This window comes from Peromyscus leucopus, chromosome 14 (genome assembly GCF_004664715.2).
Source record: "Peromyscus leucopus breed LL Stock chromosome 14, UCI_PerLeu_2.1, whole genome shotgun sequence".
Classification (NCBI taxonomy): domain Eukaryota; kingdom Metazoa; phylum Chordata; class Mammalia; order Rodentia; family Cricetidae; genus Peromyscus; species Peromyscus leucopus.
Window position 1 is genome coordinate 65,419,948 of NC_051075.1, and position 19,607 is coordinate 65,439,554.

Genomic DNA, 19,607 nt, shown 5'->3' on the forward strand with positions numbered 1-19,607 from the left:
GGTTAAATGGTAATATCAATGAAGATGGCCCCCACTTACAGAAGCAAGGAATGAGTCTTCATCATTCTGTGCTAAGAAGGATAAAACACTCCCCTTTGTTAGTGATAGGATTTAGGGTTTATATGCAAGATGTATGTGAAGGACTTTCAGGAAAATGAAAACTTCTTAAAGACAGAGGAGAAAGGAAGAAGTGAAGAAGTGGGAAGGAGAGAAGAGGGGAGGGGCAAGGGAGAAAAAAGAAGCTGGAGATAGGGAAAGAGGAGGTATGGCGGTTTGAATAAGAACGGCCACCACCGGTTCACACATGTATGCTTAGTCACCAGGGAGTTGCACTATTTGAAAGGATTAGGAGGTGTGGGCTTATTGGAGTAGGTGTGGCCTTATTGGACAAAGTGTGTCAGTGGGAGTGTGCCCAGCTCTTGGCCTCTGCTTTGCAGATCAGGATGTAGCTCTCAACTACTTCTCCAGCACCACCCCTGCCTACTGCCATGCTTACCACCGTGACGATAATGAACTAAGTCTTTGAATCTATTCAGCAAACCCCCATTTAAATGCTTTCTTCAATGAGTTGCCTTGGTCTTGGAGTCTCTTCACAGCAATAAAACAATGACTAAGGGTAGGAGAAGAGAAGGGGAAGGAAGGGGGGAAGAGGGGAAGAAAAAGAGATAGGGAAAGGAAATACTCAAGGAGGGAGGGGAGAGGGAGAGCCTGTCACTTCCTCATTCCCTTCGCTGTCTTTAGGGCAAAATGGCATCAGGAGTTCCTGAGTCTTCGTACTGTTACTCAGGACCTGTGCAGGTGGGATGCAAGGAGGCAAAGTGGGAAACGGAATGAGCCAACAAGAACAAAGTTCTCAATGGTGTTAGAAAATAGCAGAGTCAGTCCCGGACTTCCTCTGGTTTGGTGAATAGGTTTGGTGAGAACCTATTTCTCTTAACAGTCGGTGCCCATGTTGTATAAGGAACTTCTATCAGGGCCTTGGCAAGAGGAAGCACTAAGTGTCTTAAGGCATCCTCAAAAGGCCACACAAATGAAGCGATCCTCATTGTGAAAGCTGACCCTGGGGAATGGTGGCCACTTAGAAAGTAAGGTAAGTGAAGATATCATCCTTAGACCACTCCCTCCAGAAATGAAGTGATGGCTAGAGGAGATGGAGGGTCAAGGAGAAGATATGTGATACCGAAGCCCATTTATATACTTATGGGATATTCATGTAGAGAGGGAAAGACCAGTGGGTCCAGAGAAGAGAGAACACCCCCAAAGAGCAAAGAGATCCATAGTGTAAATGGAAAGGTTGATATTAAAAGACACACTTGATTCACTGAGGAATGAGAGGGTACCAGAGGGTACTGGAGCAGGTAGGCTGGCAGAGTCAATCACAGTCAACAAGGTTGTTCTGACTACATTTTCCCAATGATATACAGAGTGTTCAAGATGCAACCTGTCAAGACCTACCTGATGTTTCTCTCCAAGTCCTCTATGAGGGCTGTTTCTCTCTTCTGGCTGTTTCTCTCTACTGTATTATGTCATTGGCTGTCTCTGAACCACCCGAGTGGACCCTTAAGGGCAAGGACCATTTCATTAATATCTCAGTGTCTATATCAATCAAGGAGCCCGGCTCACGTGTTTATAAATATACTAAACTGAAATCAAGTCTCAGCGTGATAAGGAAGACAGGTGTCTCTCATTATTATTCACAAATTCTATTTTCATGTATTTTCCTATTTGAAAATTTTATCTAGATCCCCTCACAATCAATATTTGTGGTGCTTTTGTGGTCATTTGCAGACATGCGGTAAACAATGGGGGGGGGGTTGCATCCACTCACAAGGCACGCCCTCAGCTGAAGATGAGCCAAGCTGTGCTCTGCCTTCTCACTTCAGATTTCTTAGTGTAAGCATCTGTGTTATTTATGATCTATTTATGATTTCACTGCCTAAAATCTCCAAGCATTATACGGAAGTGCTACCTAGAAAAATGGGAGAGGATAACGAAGGACTTGAGGGAAAAGCTAGTGTGCTAGAGAGCTTCATCCAGGCACATGTGGCAGGGCTGTGGCCAGGAGTTCAATGTGAAATAAACCAACAGTGCAAGTTCAATAGGATGATAGTCTGTCCTAATCACTTGATGAGAATGTTGTGGCCAGAGGTTGGCAGGAACCTAACCCTGCGCTTCCCATAGCAGCAATGGTTTTCATTTGCTAATTCCGTATTTGCAGCAACTTTGTAGAACATGATAATTATTGCAAATAATGAAAATCAACTGCACTTCATTTTTCCCTCTCAAGAGAAGGAGAATTATGGAAACAAACTGGTTTGATGAGGCTCGGATGAGCCTCATAGAGCCTAAGTTTATCACATTCTTGTGGCTCATTTGCCAGAACCAGGACTCAAGGAGTATGTTTTGGGGAGAAAGTGACTTCTTAGTTATAGATTATATTCCTTGAAAGCTGTTGGCCTTAGTGACAAATTAGGTATCCTGGGGTACTGCACCCTCTGCCCTCATTCCACCCCCAAAGCTGGTGCCTGATGCATTAGGCAGAGACACAGGGAAGAAAAATCTTCACCATATGTCTTCTTTTGAGTTCCCCCAAGAAGCTGAACCTACAATAAGAATTTGTCATTTGTTTGGGAGGTGCAAAAGGCACCATTAGGGAATTAGCGAAGAGCCACAGATGGGAAGGTTGCTAAGAAACCAATAAAAGACACAGCATCAAGTGAGTTATTACGGTGAGGAAACTGAGGTCCTGTGCAAAACATACCCACTGCTGAGGGAATGGGGTGCTGATGCACTGTCTCCCGTCAGTCATTATTTGAGGGTCACTCTAGACGTCCTAATTCCCCTAATTCTCTTCACCTTCCATGGGAGCAGCAAAGAAGAATCAAGCCAAAAAGAAACAAAAACCTGCCAGGATAACAGTCAGAAGTTTGTCGGTAGCCAGCTGTGGTAGTCCACACCTGTAATGCCAGGGGCTGAAGCAGGAGGGTGGCAGGTTCAGTGCCAGGCTGGGCTACATGGCAAGACCCTGTCCATGAAAAGTGAGAAGCCAGAGAGTGCTGGAGTGTCGAGGGTAAGACAATAAGTTTGGATACTGGTGTGGGTGTTGAATCACACTGAGCTGGCTATGACAGTCACATATCAACTGTAACCAGGAGTGGGGTTATTTTTATGAGGAACCTGCTGATTTAGTTACTTTTCTCAAATCTCTGGCAAAAGCAGTTGTTAGAAATAGCATAAGGGTTATGTTTGGTTATGTTTCAATCACTGTGATCAAAAGACCTGCCAGAAGCAACTTGTGGGAGGGAAGATTTATTTGGGCTCACGATTTTGGAGAGATTGCAGCCCATCGTGGAGGGAAAAGCTGGAGAAGAAAGCATGAGGTGTCAGAGGCTCTTCACACCACAGCAGACCAGGAAACAGAAGAATACCAGAACCAGGAGCCAGGCTATCACTTCAGAAGCCCACCATCCTTTCTAACTTATTTCCACCAGCCAGACCCGCTTCATCAAGCTCTACAGCCTCCCACAAGAGTGTAACCAGCTGGAGATAAGGCTTTCAAAACATGAGCCTATGAAGACCTGCATGGACTCAACCCCTAACAAATAGGAACAATTTGTTTCAGCTTATTGTCCCAGAGGGTGCAGTTCAGGCTTTCTTGTCTCCATGCACTCAGGGAGGACATCACGCAGCAGGAATGTATGACAGAGGACACTCAGGTTGGACAGAAAGCAGATATGGTCTGATGACCAGGTTTTAATCCACATCTCTAGCAATGAATTTCTCATGAAATTACTTGATTAAATATTTGTCTCGATGACCAGACTGTGACATCTCTGGGAGTCCAGACTTGGGACTTTTCCACGTGCCCATCCAGTACCCAGCTCCATTTCTGTTTAAGCTCACTCGGTCAGTGTCCAGAATAACCAGATGGATGAAAAACAACCAAAGGCATCCTGACAGCCATGGGAAACGGTGGTGAGTGTGAAAGTGGACAAGGACTTACATAGCTCCCCAAACCCAGCCCCCTGTGGCTGTCTGTTCTGCCTCTCTTTATAACTGGGACTGAATACAGAACTTATTGCCTGATAATCCGGCATTCATGTGCCCACAGAAGCTGTGTTCTCAGCCTGCCAGAGAAAGGAATCAATGCGTCACAGTCTCTCATTAATTCAGGCTTGGAGGAGGACTTCTGAGCTGAGGCCACAAGGACAGGACAAGCAGGGAGGGGGTCCCATTATAGCCAGAGGGAAAATACCACAATGTTACAATACCTCCGGACACACCAGGGACAAAGCGACAGCCGGCATGGAGGGGATGCTGGCAGTCTTTATTAGGCCTGTTATGTTGGACCGACAGCTGCATGCTTCCATGAATCATTTGAAGTTAGGAGAATATGGACACACCATGGCTTCCCATTTATTGATTTGTTCACTCCAAATGCATAAATTACCATAGAATCAAGGGCTGAGTGACAAAGCCAGAGAAAAGATTCTTTCAACTAAGAAAATTGAATATGCAGCAGCCATTGCTCCGCAGCACACCTCCCCTTGGCATAATTGGTTCTCATAACCAAAGATGTCAGGAAAAGGTTTTTTTCCCCAACTGTATGTTTTTTAGCTCCTATGAGTCCTATATGAAGACCCAAATGGCCCAGTCAAGTCCAATGCCCACCACTATTCTGGCCACATAGCAGCTGTCCATCATAAACATTTGCTGGATCTGTTGTGCAGTCTACACGTGGTTTAAATAATCTTTAAAATAAACTTTTAGCATCATCTCCCCATGTCACACTACTCCTGGAACTCCTGTTACCCCTAAGAAATCAACAAGCGCCCCATCTGTCCCCTGCTACACTGGTCATAATGTGACCATTCATGTCACCGCCCCGAAGTCACCAAACCACACATCTCCCCTCAAGCCAAGAGCAAAATCTCTTGACAAATGACGAGAGCTTGAATTCATCCAGCCTCGTTGGCTTTCTCTCTTCCTGGGGAGAACTTCCAAAGCTCTCAGCATCTAACCTGGCTGCCAGCGAAGCAACGTCGTCAGAATCTCAGAGCGAGAGCCACCGTCATCGGGTGCAGGTGTAATTATACCTGCAGCATGTGCAGCGCCAGCCTTATGAAACTTTCCATGGCAGAAACAGAAATGCTGAGTACATTATGCGTACGTGGCCTAAGCCTAGGTCCTAACAAAGCCTCTGTGGATCCAGGAGCTGAAAATGGGGCTTCCAGAACCCTCTAGGTTCAGTTCTCAACATCTACATAGTAACTCTTAAGTAATAGTTCCAAGGGATCCCCTCTCTTCTTGCCTCCACAGGCACCTGGCATTCATGCAGTGCACAGACATACATGAAGATAAAACACCCATACCCATGAAATTAAAACTGAAAGAAGAAAAGGAAACAGGACCTCTGGAAATGTACAGTTAACAGAAAGTTAAAAGCACCCCCGTAGGGCTGAGGTTGGGGCTGAATGAGGAAAGTGTTTTCTGTGCAAGTGTGGAAACACCAGTGCCCACTTACAAAGCCATTGTGACATCACAGATCTGTAATCCCAGCACTGGGTGGTGGTGGTGGGGTGTCACAACAGGTAGATCTCAGGGGATCAAAGCCATCCAGTCTACAAAACCATTGAGCTCCAGGTATAGTGAGAGGCCCTGCCACTAAAAAAGAGTGGGGAGGGGAACCATGGAAGAAGACATCCCAAATCTAACGTCTAGGCTCCAAGTGTGCCTACACACACACACACACACACACACACACACACACGTACACACACACACATACACAGGCACCAATGGGACAACAATATGGCACGGGGGTAAGGGTGCTTACTACCAAGTCTGACTCCCTGAATATCCGGAACCGATGTCTAAGGAAAGAACCTACTCCTATAAATTGTCCTCTCTCTCTGTCTCTGTCTCCGTCTCTCTGTCTCTGTCTCTCTGTCTCTTTATGTATTTATGTATATACAACAAACACATAATATAATGTATACACATACATAGATGATAAATAAATAAATAAATTTTTAATGTTTAAAGTACCAAGGAAGAGTCCGTCCTATGTGGCAGAGGAAGTTTCCAGATTGAAAGAACAGAGGGAAAAATAATAGGCTGGGCATGGGGGGGGGGTCGCGCACGGGGGCCGGGGGCGGGAGGGGTGTTACAGCGGCATATGGGCATTCTGAGACTCTTTCAGCCCTCGGTTACCATGGTTACAGACAACATAAGAGCTGGCTCTAGTACAGGACGGGCTTCAGGCAGCCTCACAGAAGGCCCTCTCACCCCGCCTTAGACCCTGTCCTTGTTACTTCGTGTGAAGAATGATACACTCAACAGTCTCCAGTTCGCGATCCTGCTCAAGTCCACAGGGACCCACAAAGGTACCGTCCCCACACCGCTCTGCTCCAGGCTTCCCTCAAAATACAAATCACGTGAGGAAGGAACCAGGTGTGTGACGTGGGGAAGCGTGGGAGCCCTGAGGCAGCCTGCTTCCAGGAAACCATTTATTCAAGGTTACAGAGAAGACGCACCAGTCTGTCAAAAGGACGCTTACTGAAAATACGACACGGAGTGCCAATAGTCCTCCCCCACCAGCCTGTCGCTGTGTGTGCTTGTTGCTCCAGGCACACTGTCCCTGCATCTTAGTGAGGACCAACTCAGGTTCCGATCACGTGATTCAGATGGTGTCATCATTGACATGGGAACCCCATTCCCTAACATTTGGATTGCTCAGACCAGAGACCACCCTGTTTTCTCTGGCTCTATTTGAGAACACTGAGTGGAGTTTGTTTGGGGGTTTTGTTTTTGGTTTTTGTTCCTTTTGGGTTTTGGGTTTTTGAGGGGTTTTGAGAGGGAAGGGTTGGTTGTTTTGTTTTGTTTTTTATTTTTTGTTTGTTTGTCTTTTGGGGACAGGGTCTCACTATATAGCTCGGGCTGGCCTAGAATTCAAAGCATCCTGCCTCATCTTCCACTCAAGTGCTGGGATTTACAGGTATGAGCCACCACACATAGCTGAAGACTGGGGTTCCAGTCACTAAATATGTAAAAGAGGGGAGCTTATGAAGAATCTTCAAAATAGGGAAGTCTGAGTTTTCCCATTCCATCTCTAGTTCTCATGGTGAGGGAAAACGAGTGTGTATTAAATAGCCTTTTGACAAGCATCATCATGGTTCTCATAAACAGCTCAATAGATGCTTTCTTTTTTGATAATTGCAGGATAGAACCCATGGCCTCACACACACACCAGGACTGTTAAATATTGGCAGTATTTGGTGGCCAGTGATAGAGTAAAACACTAAGGGCCTGTGAGGACTCTTCAGAGGGACTGAACAAGCATCATTCTGTGAAATTATTTTTAATGTAACCTGTCATTGATGTTGCTGCTGTTGTTGTTACTGCTCTTGATTTTAGTATTTTGACTGCAGTTTTTGTTGTTTTTTCAGTGTTTGGGATTGAACTCGGGGCCCTTTACATACTTACTAGCTATGCCAGGCAAGTGCTCTACCACTGGGTACATCCCAGACAGGCCTGACTTTTCTTCTTCCTTCAGATCATTGTTGAAACCAGCTAGATCTCACAGAACACACTTTGGGAAATACTGGTGCATAGTTTTACAGTTTTAAATCATAGCTACCTTTATCTCAGTTGATCATCTCAATAGCTACAAAGTGCTATTGTAAGCTATGTTTAATGGGGGGAGGGGCACTAAGGCTCAACACTCACTGGTTTGGTGTTAATACAGCAATCTAAATGGATTAAGACATTCCGCCAATAAATTCAGTAGAGCAAGAACTCAAACTCAAATATTATGACTGCAAACTATAGTCTTTATCTGATCTTTTTTTTAAAAAATCAAAACAGCCTAGGTTTCATAAACCTGGACTAAGAGTATTGGACCCCAGGAGACTCTCAAGAGGGGTGCCTCTGCCATGGATACCCTCCCTGGCAACCTGGACAGTAAGCCAGATGTATCTCAAGAAGCTGAGAGTTGCTGGAACCTTCACACCAGCATAGGACATCCATCCACCTGTGCAGTGCTTAGAATAATTCTGGGTGCATCATTTCATTTCATATCATCTGCATAACCAACCAAGGATGTGCTGGCTGTAACTTGTCCATCTTACAGTTAAAGAGACCAAGTCAAAAATGAAGACATTTCCTCCAATCAGTTACCACTAAGCAAGTTACCACGCAGCTCAAATGAAGACTGAAGAGACTCAATGGATCAACAACTCCATTCTTTTCTGTAGGCGCAGCAGAGACAGCCCTGGAACTCCGATCCTTCCACCCTCAGTGGTGATGCTGCACAAGGGGACATCTTACCTTGAGTCTAAGTTCAATGATTATAACATGCACTTAATCTCTTCTCCAGCCATTTGAATAGTATATGTGCTAGACCAGATCTGACCTGAGTTCTTTCCATACAATCTCAAATTCTGCAGTGAGGAATGAGCACCTTTAGTCTAAAGCAACAATCTCAACCAGTAGACTTAGGATATGGCTCAGGCTGGTCTGTGGTTAAAATGGGTGAAAAATAAGCCCTCTCCAATTTGCAAAGAAGGGAAATAAACTAATAAGTAGGAACTTCTTATCTTTAATCTCTTTCACTCATCATTTCTTTAAATATTTACCTAACTTCTTTTCTCACATGACAAAGTTGGTGAGTGTTCAATTGTTAAGTATAACAACTGACACCCAGCATCTCTGTTTGGCCTACCAGGCTCATATCACAAGAAAGTGGGTAAATTGTGGGGCTCAGTAAACTGCAAAAGCACACATCTGTAACCCCAGGACTAGAACTGTGAAGATCCCTCAAGCTCTTGACCAGCCAGTCTGGCTCAAATGACTTCCATCTAGTGAGAAACCCTGTCTCCAAAAAAGTAAAGAGAAGATAGATAGATAGATAGATAGATAGATAGATAGATAGATAGATACATACATACATACATACATACATACATACATAGATGATAGATAAACAGATTATAGATAGATAGATAGATAGATAGATAGATAGATAGATAGATGATAGATAATAGGTAGGTATATAGATAGATGATAAATTGATAAATAGGTAGATAGATGATAAATAGACATACAGATGATAGATGATAGATAGATAGATAGATAGATGATAGATAGATAGATAGATAGATAGAGATAGATGCATAGACAGATAGATCTTAGATAGATAGATCTTAGATAGATCTTAGATCTTAGATAGATCTTAGATCATAGATAGATAGATAGATAGATAGATAGACAGACAGGCAGACAGGCAGACAGATAGATAGATAGACAGATAAGGTAGAGAGTAATTAAGGAATACACTGGATGATAGCCCCTAACCTCCACACACATTCATTCACACATACACACACAATAACACATAGACAACACCCACAGGTTAAATTACAATATTTATCTTTATCCTACTAGACTATTTTGTTGTAATTCAGGAGACCTCTAGTCTCATTTGTATAAGAAGCTTATTTTCTGTGTAGTATACTTGTTTCTGACTTCTGTGTCATAATTATAAGAACTAGCACTTCAAGGCTGTCTACAAAGGCCTCAGTGAACTCGAAGTTCTCTTTCATCCAAAAAAAAACATCTCGTGTCTTTCACTATCCGTTTAATAACTAAAACCCCCTACACTGAATAGCTGGGTAAGGGAGGAAGTGAAACTAGTTTGCAGAGGCAATAGCAACTGAGATCTGAACTCTGTAAGAACAGGGTGAGGAAGAGGAAGGAAGAAAGGAAGAAGAAAGGCATCAAGTTGCCTGTGATGGCTTGCTTGTATGTTGTAGCAACAAACCCTGTTTGCTTATACAGAAGCAATAAGGCCAAATTTATTCCCCAATAATCTTACAGCCATTAATGTGCATAATTCTCCACTTACAGCCACTAATGCCCACCCACCCCCCACCTCTCTAGGGCTGAAAATGGTAAAGGAAGACAGCTCCCTTCATGGTCACTCCTTCTTTGGCCAGTGGCTGTGGTCCTCACACCTTCTCCAACCTCATGTAAAGGATGAGAAAACTGGGCTTCATTGGCACCCCATGGCACTCAGTCCCAGACACTTGGAAGAATAAAACGGAAGTCTCATATTTTGTCCATAAACCATGGATAAACGATCTGTCAAGTAAACATGAGGTCTCTGTTTTCCCCATTCTGGGTGACAGTGATGAGTCTCACAGACAACACTAAGCTGCTGTGAAGGACCCAAAGGACCAGAGTCCAGGAGAGAATGATTCTTAATGACAGAAATAAGCCAGGTGGGCATAAATCAACATAGTGACCTTACTCCCAATGCTACACTTAGGTTCCATAACAAAGCCCGTGGATGGGCCCCTAAGCAGATCTAACTCAATGTGAGCCTCCCACTAAGTGCCCCTCTTAACAAAATCTGAAGAGACCATCATTTTTATTCATGTTTCTACTTTCATCAAGGGACTAAACTGAAGTCTCTTAATAGGCTGTGGGTAAATGACTTATATCCACTCTATCATTCAACATTATCTATCTATCTATCTATCTATCTATCTATCTATCTATCTATCATCTTTCTCTGTGTGTATGTGTGCATGTGCACAGGTGTGCATGTGCATGTGTGATTCCCCATAGACTAAAAGTAAAAAGCAATTCACTAGCTCATTGTGTAGTAAATATTCTTTGTACCATATCTCAGCTCTGGTGGAAGTTCCCAGCTGGGACAAAACAGCGTTGTGTTTCTCAAATGCACCTGACTTAAAGGCAAAGCACAGATGTGTTAGAAATGGGATGAACAGCAAAGATCCACATGCCCTGTCTTCATTCCACAAAGGAAGACCCAATTGTACTGTAAAGGAAGCTTGAACCAAATCTCAGCCCAGAAAATCTCTGGAACATCATCCTGCTGTACTTTCTGAGCTAATTATGGTGATTTGGGCTCGTTATTAATTGCATTTGGAATGCTGATCTTCTGAAAGTTGGATATTCAATCAGAAATAGATTATTTCCTTTCTAGAAAACCTAAACTGTGCAAATGCATGTTTGGAAACATGCTAATGAAGACAGCACTCATGGGACCTCACAAACTCAATACAGCTCCCATTCACCACAGACTGATATCTTCCTTTAGGCAGGATGGAAGGTGGGCTTCTACAGACTGACTGCATTCAACATGCAGACTCATGTCAGCCTATACAGGTGCAAGGTGCTGAAACAGCCTACACCTCTCTCAAAGAGATTTGTGAGTATACTGGTGAGTAGGAAATCGGGTGACCTTGGAACGAATAAAGACCCTGGAGGAAAAGAGAGAAGGAAGGTGTAAGGGAAACTACTCTGGTAGAGGAAGCCAACGGCCTGGGTCTGCCTCTGCTCTGCCTGTTTGAGGTGTGGAGGCCCCGAACAAGCTGTTTATCCTTTTTCTGCATCCTAGCTTTCCCAGCAGTAAGACAAAACTCTAATGTCTGCAAACATAGCTCCTTGAAGAAAAATGACATCATTTGTTAAAAGTGTTCTGTAAACTGAAAGGTCTACACAAAAGGTGAGGAAGGCCTTTCTGGAACCCTACACTGAAGGCGCAGCTTTTTAAAGAATCCAGCTCCAGTTCCGAGGTTTTACTTATTTCTTAAGTGTATTAAAGTGCCTGAAAATAGCCACAGATCCATTATTCACTGAATACCGACCAGATCTTTGTTGGCTGGATACACCCATCTGGCATCACTCCCTCACACTCATATAGTCTTTCAGTTCCTGGAGAAAGCAGAAAAGGAAAGCAGTATGCTACACACTTAAGAAATAGAAAGGAAACAGGAATATGGGTGTCCATTCTGGGGCCATGTTATTGAAGACCATCTTCTTCCAGCCTTGTTTGTACTTTGTAGCTTGTAACTTAAAGAAGTCTAGAATTTCATGATGAACAGAGCCTTGGGTCCCCTCCAACCCCACCCATCCACCTGTTCCTCATCCATCCAAACATCAATCTATCCATCTATCCATCCCTCTACCTAGCTCTCCTCCCTCTTTAATCCATCCCTATCTCCATTCATCCATCCAATTCATCATCCATTAAATAATGGGTTCATGAGCGACTACAGTTTGCCGGGTACTTCCTGTGGCACTGGAGTACAGTAATGAGCAAGACAGGGAAGTGCCTGAGCATGAAGCTCACATACTAGTAAAGGAGGCTGGCATCAAATGTGATATATAAGTAAGTAAGATGATTCCAGATTGTAACAACCACCAGAAAGACCCCTAAGCACATGATACATTCTAGAAACTGACAGAGACAGAGAAATGGATTCTTCAAATAGGGCAAGAACACCCTTTCAAAAGCGGTTACTAACATGTGGCCTGAGAGTCAAATGGTAGACAAACAAGACAGATTGGTTTTTGTGTGAATAGTCATCACAAGCAGCTCAAAGTACCCTGAGAAAAAAACAACGTGATTTATTTACAGAAGAGGAGGAGGAGAAGGATAAGCCACTGCCCAAGTACTCGACCATCAGAACTGGGAAGGTAGTACGATGAGAGAAGTCAGAGAGGTGGACAAGGTCACGTCAATGACCGCTCTCTGTACGGGAAGAAAGTAGGACCCAGAGAGGCTAAGTGAACAGCCTGAAGTCACACAGCTAGTTAACTGCTACAGCTGGCTCCAGATTCTAATCCCTTTCTACCCCCAGATGTTGAGTTCTCTACACTGCATTGATCCACTTGCCTCAAGCCATGAGAACCTTCTGTGTTAATGTTTCTGGAGCTTAAAAGCCTTTAACATACTGTAACAGCAAGCAAATGCTTTGGGATGTCTTTCTCTATGCTGTGAATATGTGTTGCTCCCATTGGCTGATAAAGAAAGCTACATTGGCCTATGACAGGGCAGGATGGAGCCAGGCAGGAAAATCCAAGAGAGATAGGGAGAGGAGAAAGGAAAGTGGGAGAGACACTAGCCGCTGTTGTCTCCCAAAGAGCAACAAGATGCCAGAAGACCGGTAACGCCATGGCCATGTGGCAACATATAGATGAATAGAAACGGGTTAAGTTATAAGAGCTAGCTAACAAGAAGCCTGACCCATAGGCCATACAGTTTGTAAATAATATAAGCCTCTGTGTGTTTACTTGGCACCAAGTGGCTGTGGGACATGGGTGGAAGTGATTCATCTCGACGTGGGGCCGGGCAGGACCTGAGAAACTTCTGGCTACAAGCAAATTCCAGTTAGGCAGGACAGCACCAGTAAATGATTCTGGTGACTTTGGATGCATCCCCCCTCCTCTTCTAATCCCTCTCTCTTCATTCTCTTCCTTCTCTTTTTCCTCCTTCCAATAAGTTCTCACAGCCCCCGAGTGATGGAAGACTCCCCAGGCAAGAGTCAGATGTACCAAAAGTTTATGAGACATGGGCTAGAATAATGCTTAAGAGCCCAGATTCTAGTCCAGTCCCACCACTGACTAGCTACACAACTCTGAGCAAGTTACTTGACCTCTCTATTCCTCGGTTCTCTCATTTTTAAAAGCAGGATAATACTTTCCTCCTAAGCTGTTTGTCAACATCAAGGAAATTAATATATGTAAAGTATTTGACCCATGTCTGGCACATAATTCTAAGACACACCCACTTTCCTCCTGCCTCTTAGCCAGACTCTGGTCACCTACCTTCAGAAACAAAAGGTGTGAACCAGGTCACTTCAGGGGAAGGCAGCTTCACAGTGTCCCAGCAACAAGCAAAGGCCAAATGGGACAGTAACACACCATCAAATAAGAACTGTAAACACGAAGCCTGGAGACTGTACTCTTCCAGAGTACCTGGGTTTAGCTCCCAGCACCCACACGGCAACTGGATAAGCATCTGTTACTCTAGTTCCAAGAGGCATCTGATACCTACTTCTGGCCTCCATGGACACTATGTGCATGTGGTACACAGATATACACAGGCAAAACACCCATACACATAAAACAAAATAGAGAATTTTTTTAATAATGAAAGCAAACCAGCAAGAGGGAGGGAGGAGGGCTGGGGTTGATAACTGAAGTGGGGAATATGAATATAAACAAAGTATAATGATGTATATGAATGAAGAGGCCATCGTGAAACCCTTTCTTCATATGGTAACTAAATTTTTAATTAAAAAAAAAGAATTGTGAGAATAACTGAATGAAATAATGGACATGAAGCACCTGTCTTGCTGTGCTGGCTCAGGAAATGCTGTTATTTTTGTTGAGGTGTTTATTTTTAGCAGCCGTGGTTGTAACTGTAGAAGCTACTTGTATGCTTTTCCTCTCCATATCGGGCTGTAAAATACGGGAAATTTGTGTGAAGTACTAGTCCCTGGGACACAAGAGGCTATTACAGAAATAAGTTTTCAAAGGCGAAGCCAGCATCAGAAAGACAGTCCCTCAATGCCCCTTCTACTAGAATTCCAGAAGCTATCTACCTACCCCTCCCCAGTCAACTGCCTGCCCCCCTGGGGACATCTCACCCTAGAATGTGTGTACTCCTTTCTCCACACCAGGCCTGCCCCAGGTGCATCCCAGTCCTTTGGAAGTTCCACCTGGGTGCTTCTTCCACAAATCCTGTTGATTTTAGGTCACCACGGCTTTTTAGTGCACCATTGTATCTGGTCCCCACAGTCCCATCACATGGCAATGGTAGCTCAGATCACGTGACTCCAGCTAAAACTATTCGGACTTAAAATAAAGACCCCTCTTCCTGAATCCCAAACATAGCTCTATCACCACCACCACCAGGGTTTTGGGGCCAGAGCCTATAGATTCCCTAGCCACACCTCACAGTACCTCTTTCTTACTTTCTCTCTCCTCCGAGCATGGGACACTACTCCCAGCTCATCAAATGTTCCTCCTGCTCTGAGACCTTTGCACTGCACTTCCCTCTACAGAAGGCAGATCCCCATCTCACCAGCCAGCTAACCCCTCTCTAGATGTCAGTTCAGTACAGGTGTCATCACCTCATAAAAACCTCCTGAGCATCCCCTCCCTCGGCCTTTGTCAATCTGCTTTGTTTTGTTTCAGACAGGATAGAAGCCCAGGTTGGCCTGGAACTCGCTGTATAACCTCATGTTCACTTCAAACTATTGGAAATCCTGGCTCTACTGGCATTATGGGCATGAACCACCACACCTAGCTTCAATATTTTCTATCAGACTTTTTTTTTTAAAGCCCCGTGGTGCTTACAGAACATGCTACACATTCAACTACTAACTCCTCCCTGCAGTGACTAATTTTGACCAGACACCCACACTGTCAATTCCAAGAAGACACATATTTTGCCTGTCCTGTTCTGACTATATTCCCAGGGCCAGGACTGTGCCTGATGGGAAGCATGCATTTGACAAATAAATATGTCCTGCAAGGATTAAAAGTAAAAGCCAAATCGCACTTCTTATTTCCACAGATGTGGAGACTAAACGGAAGGCTGGTGTTTCACCCAGTGAAGGTGTTTGCAAAATGAAGGGCAATGCGTCTTCACTTGCTTGTCAGGTAGTCAATTCATAAAACATTCACTCCACAAATAACTTGCTTTCCTGGTTCCAGTCTGGGGAAGAGATGAAACGTACTCATAAAGAAATTTAAACGGAGGAACTGAGTGGGAATTAGATATGATCAAGATGCATTGTATGAAACTGTCCAAGTAAATAACATATTCTTTAAAAAAAAAAAAAAAGAATTTAAACACACACACAAAATGTTAACCCCAAGACCCACTCAAGCACTGCCTACCCCAGTTCAGCCTATATATGAGCGAAGGGGTGAATGGACACACGGTTTCAACTTCTGTTCCCATATTGGCCACTAAGAGCCATAATATCTGTACATTAACATCAGAGGCAGTAGCCAAGGCCAGGGGTGTGGTGCACCCACACTCCTGTCTTAATCCCTTTTACAGGAAGGGAAAGTGACCCCCACATTCTTAAAAGTATACCACAGCATTGGGGGGGGGGGAACGACACACTGTAGGTCACTCCGTGAGACCTTCCCAGACCCACCATTGTCTGTCGAGGAAAACCACTCCCCACACCCTTTCTACAACCTGAGCCAAACTAGCGGGCACGGTTAGTAATAAGACAGAGGAAAGACGCTGGAGGCCCCGTGGGCTCCATTATTCTACGTGTCCTACGAGAGAAGGGCTACCCCAGGGACTGCTGCTGCAGATCGCAGCCTCAGATGCTGCCAAGAAACCTGTCCCCCTGAGAACACTCAGGGCCGTGCGGTGCAGCTCCAGGTCCAGTGAGAGGCACCCCACCCATCTGCCAGAGAGACAAAGATCACCAGAAACAAAGGACACACACACACACACACACACACACACACAGAGGCACACACACACAGAGGCACACTCACAAAGTCCAAAGCAAATACCAACACTTGGTGAGATTTCAAAACAAACAGCCAGCTTGGTATATCTTTAAATAGACTGTGAAACCATCCTAGAGGGACAATGATTATGTGATCTTGACAGGCGCGATCTGGGCTCCGAACCCACGCTGCCTCCGCCCTCCTCCCACCCACGCTGCAGTTGCCAGGCGCATTTCCCAGCCTCAGGACGCGTGCTGCTGCCGGGAGCAAGCTCATCCACTCCTGCCAGTGAGGGACCTGCAGGTGGAGGAGAGCCAGGGTGGCCCGAAGTAGGCAATACCAACCTTTAGGATCCCAGTTCACCTGCTTTCTTGGCGTCTCGATTGGAAATTTCATTGCTCCGTTGCCCACAAGGGGATGAAATGAAAGGAATCAAAATAATAATAATAAAGTCTTCAAGATTTACAACTCTTCGGTTAAACAGACCAACAGAACAATTTGTAAAAGTGGAGGAGCATTGGAGGGGCTCGTGGGGAGCCCCAAGGAAAGACAAGCGGGAAAATACTAGCTGAGGAGAGCACTGAGCGCTGGCTTGGGTGTTTGCACCGGTTAAGGAGGTGGCCAGCTGCTACCCTCGTGGGTGAAAGAAAAAGTAAGATCGGATGCTGAGGGTGGTTCCGAGAGGATGAAAGAGCGGGGTTGCTTCTGCAGAAGCGCGGTAGGCAGATGCAAAGCTGAGCAGCCGCAGGGCCGACGCCGGAGAGAAGCCCACCGCAGAGTCCCTCGGGTCCCCAAAGGCGTGTTCGTAACCCCTCTCTCGCTCACACACACGCATACACATACACATACATACACAGGCGCGCACACACCCGGCCGCGCGCTCGGGCGGGCACATCAGCCTCGCTCGGCTGATCACAGAACACTCGCCCCACCCCAGCCGCGGCTCCTCGCCCCCGGGCGACGCCCCCCACTCCCCACCCGCTGAAAGCCATTGGACGGAAGGGTGGTGCGGCGCCCGGGGGAGCTAGCGGCTAAGCCGACCCTCCCCTCCCCGTTGGCGCTCTGCAGGTGCCGCGCCACTGCGGGAGAACGCGGGGCGCGTGTGGATCCCGACACCGGGTCTGGACGCTGGGCGGTGGCAGACCTGTCCTCCCCCGGGCTGCGCAGCGACAGCGAGCGGAGGGCGCGGCTGCTACTTACTGGCGCGGCCACAGCGTGCTCGGTGGAGTTGCAGCCGGAGACACGCTTGGCTGCCTGGAAGGCTCTGCAGGAGGCGGAGGAAAGGGCCTGCCGCGGCCCCACCGCAGACCTCGGCCTGGGGGGGTGACCTCCTTTTACCGCTTCCACCCCGGGTGCCTGCTCTTTCTCTCTCTCTCTCTCCTGTCAGTTCATTTTTGGTACTCCACTCCCTGCTCCCCAGCGTGGTCCTCTGGCCTGAGTCCCGAACCCATGTCCCCACTGCGCTCCTGAGTTGAGAAGGCTAGTACCAGCCATGAGCCTTTTGTTCTGGGACCGCTTGGTATCTCACCACTGCGATCTCACCGCACCTAGTTCCCCAGACACAGCTTGGTCCCCTCCCCAGCTACCTGTAGCCGGACTGGGGCTCATGCTTGGAGGCTAGGGAGATGGGTCGGGGAGAGGCACTGAGGCCCTGGAGGAAAGTCGAGTTGCTAAGGCTTGGCGACTCTGAGAAGCTAAAGAGGTGGCCCAGGGAGCCCTTGAGAAACAGCACCAATGGTGAGTGCAGGAAGACCTCAGCGTGTTCTCAGCGAGTTAAGGCGACGCCCCACCCCCCACCGGGCTAAGTCTCCAGAAAAGGCCAAGGGTGCTGGGGTGCTCTTGAAAGAGCCACCCAAGTATCAACATGAATTCTGCTTACAAGTTCCCCAGGATACCTAACAACAGAGTCTTGCACATAATAGATGCTCAAAAAAAAAAAAATGTTTGCTAAAGGAAGGTATGATTAGCACACTGTGGTGTTCCATAGGAAGTTCAACTCAGTACTACCCTTGTCTGTAAGATTACCTAAGTCCATTCTTCATTCAGAATACACATACCGAAGCCCTTGCCATTACTGCGCCAGGTGCTGGCCACCTGACAAAGAGTAAGACTGAAGTGGACCTTTCCTTCATAGAACTAGCGTCAGAAGGTCAGGTTAATTGCTGTTGCCTTAACTGGCGGAAGAGAAAGTGGTAACCATCCTGTTCCCGAGTCTGCCAGCTGGGGTCCTAAACCATACAACACCCTGGCACTCAAGGTACCTTGAGGATCAGGAGAGGCCTGGGTCATCTCATCCTCCCTCCCCTCCCCACCCCCCTACACACACACATCTAGGTCTTTAAGCCCAAGGGTAAGCTCTATGGAGACCCACTGTGGCCAAGGTTGGGAAGTGCTTTGTCACGGACTTCACACCCAACTGGAGCCTCGAGTTCTCTGCAGACTGCTTCAAGGAAAGCTGGCACCACCACGGTGGGGTGCTGCTCCGCCTCCTAGGCCCTTTGGATGGCTTCCCCAGGTGCATCAGAGCTGCCTCCTCTGGCCTGTTGCCACACTTTCCTCTCCTTAGACTGTGAGGACCAACCAGGCTTGAAAATAAGGCAAATTCAGTTTCTGCATCCCCCAGTTTGTGAGCCCCAGAGACTCCGGTATGAGTAGGAATTCCTTAGCCAAGCCTCCAAAGGGGGGGGGGGTGGTGTCGGAAGCCGTTTCAAGCCTCACTCTGCCCTCTCATCCTGCATCTCCATGGGAGTCAGTGAGGATCAACCGACAAGTACACCTTCTCTCATCCCCTCCTCTTTAGTTTCCTCCTTCTCTGACCTCTTCTTTACAGAGGAGAATACTTCTGCTCAGGAGGATAAAGAAACACTCCCAAGGTCACAGAGGGGAGATCAAAACCCCAAGTGTATCTGACCCAAAGACCCATAGTTTCTATACCAAAACCTTGGGGCCCAGGACCATGAGTCTGAGCAGATGGGTTCTTTTGAGTAATGATTCAAATGTTGGACTAGCTGACACTCCAGCCTCTTCCCCTTTGCAGAATGAACTGGACTACCCTTGCGTTCAGGGGTCAACATTGAGGATTCCTAACACTGCCCAAAGTACGGTTTTGTGGAACAAACTGCAATCTTCTGATGCATTAGCTTTCAGCCAATCAACAAACACAGAGTATCCCTTGTGTACAAAGTTGCAGGTCTTCTTTAGATGTGATTTTGACCTCTGGGTAATGAAGGACCTCCCTACCCCAAGAACATCAGGACAGTTATGGGGAGGCTGAGATACTTGGGGCTGTCCTGGGGAACAAAATGAGTATA

At 46.2% G+C, this 19,607-nt stretch overlaps 1 protein-coding gene across 2 annotated transcripts in view; it reads right to left on the reverse strand.

Annotated features, from left to right (window-relative positions):
* Positions 1-17,774, reverse strand: part of Kcnk10 (potassium two pore domain channel subfamily K member 10) — a 137,207-nt gene extending 119,433 nt beyond the window's left edge. Inside the window, exon 1 of one of the 2 annotated variants that reach the window (XM_037210766.1) lies at positions 17,497-17,774. In XM_037210766.1, the coding sequence (XP_037066661.1) occupies position 17,497 (1 nt within the window). In that variant the 5' untranslated portion in view covers positions 17,498-17,774. The other variant, XM_037210765.1, reaches the window with a different exon arrangement.
* Positions 17,775-19,607: the final 1,833 nt, after the last annotated feature.